At 37.9% G+C, this 3010-nt stretch overlaps 1 protein-coding gene across 1 annotated transcript in view; it reads left to right on the top strand.

Moving 5' to 3' along the window:
• The window catches only part of GKAP1 (G kinase anchoring protein 1), a 93384-nt gene that overhangs the window by 60490 nt on the left and 29884 nt on the right, over nt 1-3010 (top strand). Inside the window, exon 8 of the mRNA XM_011953968.1 lies at nt 2263-2415. Coding sequence (XP_011809358.1) covers nt 2263-2415 — 153 coding nt within the window. The remainder of the gene's footprint in view (nt 1-2262; nt 2416-3010) is intronic.

The raw sequence follows: 3010 nt of genomic DNA, 5'->3' as shown, positions 1-3010 counted from the left end.
AAAAAAAAAAAAAATTAGCCAAGAGTGGTGGCATGTGCCTGTAATCCCAGCTACTTGGGAGGCTGAGGCACAAGAATCGCTTGAACCTGAGTGGTGAAGGTGTAAAGGTTGTAGAGAGCCGAGATCGGGCCACTGCATTCCAATCTGGGTGAGAGTGAGACTGTCAAAAAAAAAAAAGAGAGAAGGTGGGACATAGGTGAAACCAGTGAGTGAAAGGAATATTTTCTTCAATCTCTGTCTTCATAACAGGATGTTGAAGAGGAAATGCTCCTTCTCTTGGAGAATGTAAAATTTCTATTATATAATTGGATAGACAGTGATAAAAAATCTTATCTTTTACAAATCTTCTATTGGCATGTAGAATTTATATAAAAATTATTTTAGAATGCAATGTAAGGCTGGGCACAGTGACTCATGCTTGTAATCCCAGCACTTTGGGAGGCCAAGGCGGGCAGATCACCTGAGGTCAGGAGTTCGAGACCAACCTGGCCAACATGGTGAAACCCCGTCTCTACTAAAAATACAAATTAGCTGGACGTACATGCCTGTAATACCAGCTACTCAGGAGGCTGAGGTGGGAGAACTGCTGGAACCCAGGATGTAGAGGTTGCAGTGAGCCAAGATCATGCCATTGCTCTCCAGCCTGGGCAACAAGAGTGAAAATCCGTCTCAAAAAAAAAAGCAATGTAAAAGATTGAGCAACATAAAGCTGTGATAATCAAGACAGTGTGGTACTGGCATGAGAATAGACATTTACGATTGATAGAATAGGATTAAGAGTTCAGAAACGAACTATTGATTTTGGACAAGAGTCCCAGCACAGTTAAAAGGGCAAAAGAATAGTCTTCTCAACGCATGATGCTAGATATCGTCATGCAGAAGAGTGAATTTCGACCCTTTCTTCACATCGTGTACAAAAATTAACTCAAAATGGATCACAGAACTAAACACATGAGCTAAATCTATAAAACTTTTAGAAGAAAATATAGGAGTAAATTTTTGAGTTAGGCAGTGGTTTCTTGGATAAAATTGAACTTCATCAACTTTAAAAACTTCTGTGATACAAAGAATACCATCAAGAATATGCCAAGACAACCCACGAAATGAGAGTAAATGATTGCAGATCATATTCAATAAGATATAGACATGTAGAATATATAAAGAACTGTTACAACTCAAAAAAACAAGTAACCCAGTTAAAAATGGGCAAAGGATCTGAGAAGACATTTCTCTAAAAAGATATACAAATCTCCAGTAAGCACACAAAAGGGATGTTCAGCACCATTTGCTGTCAGGGAAATGCAACTGAAAACCCCAGTGAGACAGCACTTCACACCCAGTGGCTATCATGAAAAAGGCAGAACAAGTGTTGATAAGAATGCGGATAAATTGCAACCCGCTTGACTGCTGATGGGATTGTAAAATGATGGACTACTTTGGAAAATTATCTAGTGATATCTCAAAAGGTTAAACATAGAGTCACCAGCAGTTCTACTCTCAGGTATATACCCAAGAGAATTGAAAATATGTCCATGCAAAATCTTGTGCATGAATATTATAGCAGCATAATTATAATAGCCAAAAAGTAGCAACAGCCTGAATGTCTATCAACCAGTGAATGGAGAAATAAAATGTAGGATGAGATATTTGGCAATAAAAAGGAAATGAAGTGCTGATACAAGCCATAATATGAATGAATCTTGAAAATATTTTGCTAAGTCAGAGAAACCAGTCAAAGGTTCACATATTGGGTTATTCCATATATACAAAATGTCCATAATAGGCAAATCTATAGAGACAGTAAATAGATTAGTGTTGCCTGGGGCAGGCAGCAGGTATTAGGAGGAAATGGGGAGTGACTGCTAATGGGTACGGTTTCTTTTTGGGGTGATGGAATTGTAATACAGTTGATTGGGGTGATGGTTGTTCAACTCTGAATATATTTAAAAACCACTGTCTTGTACACATTAAATGGGTGAGTTGTTCAGTATATAAATAACAGAAATATAAAAAGCAATATCTAAGTCCAAAAAATACGAAGAAAGGAAATTTCCAAATGTGTGTCTACTGTTTTATCTTCTGGAGATGTAGAAGGACCAAGTGGTTGATTATCTCTTAGCTGTCATTTTTCTTTCTTTTTTTTATCCTTCTAGTGCTTGCCTAGGTGTACCAAATGCGTATCCCTTCTAGTGGTTGACTAGGTGTATTAAATGCATATCAATGCATGTTGAATGATAGTAAATCATAATTCATTTTTGACAGGAATTGAGTTCTTCTCAGACTTTATCACATGATGGAGGATTCTTCAATAGACTGGAAGATGATGTTCATAAAATTCTTATTAGAGAAAAACGAAGAGAACAGCTTACAGAATATAATGGAACAGATAATTGTACAGCTCATGAACACAACCAGGCATGTAAAGTAGAAAATTCTCTTAAAATCACAGTAAATTGAAATGTAATTTTTATTTTTTAAACAAGTAAGCAGTAGAATCAAATTATTGTGTAAAGTAGTAGTTTAGGATATGATCTTAGTAATTATCACTCAAATATTTATATTAGAAAGTATGAAGTATACTTATACTATATGAACTAGTTCATTCATTGATGACTGTTTGCTGAGCATGTGCCATAAGCCGTGTACTGTTAGGCACTCATAGGAGGGAGTAGAAACACGAAGATGCATAAGACCTCTCTTCCCTTAGACACTCAGAGTTGTGGGGATGTGGAGAGGTAGACCTGTAAAAGGATCATCATTCAGCACAAATGAAGACTTTAAGGAAGATATGAACAATAAAAAAGAGGTTCTGGCCGGGTGCGGTGGCTCAAGCCTGTAATCCCAGCACTTTGGAAGGCCGAGACGGGCGGATCACGAGGTCAGGAGATCGAGACCATCCTAGCTAATGCGATGAAACCCCGTCTCTACTAAAAAATACAAAAAAAACTAGCTGGGCGAGGTGGCAGGCGCCTGTAGTCCCAGCTACTCGGGAGGCTGAGGCAGGAGAATG

The sequence above is a fragment of the Colobus angolensis genome, unplaced genomic scaffold (genome assembly GCF_000951035.1).
Source record: "Colobus angolensis palliatus isolate OR3802 unplaced genomic scaffold, Cang.pa_1.0 Scaffold379, whole genome shotgun sequence".
NCBI lineage: Eukaryota > Metazoa > Chordata > Mammalia > Primates > Cercopithecidae > Colobus > Colobus angolensis.
The sequence above is the reverse complement of the archived record's forward strand: the minus strand, read 5'-3'. Positions and strand labels throughout refer to the sequence as shown.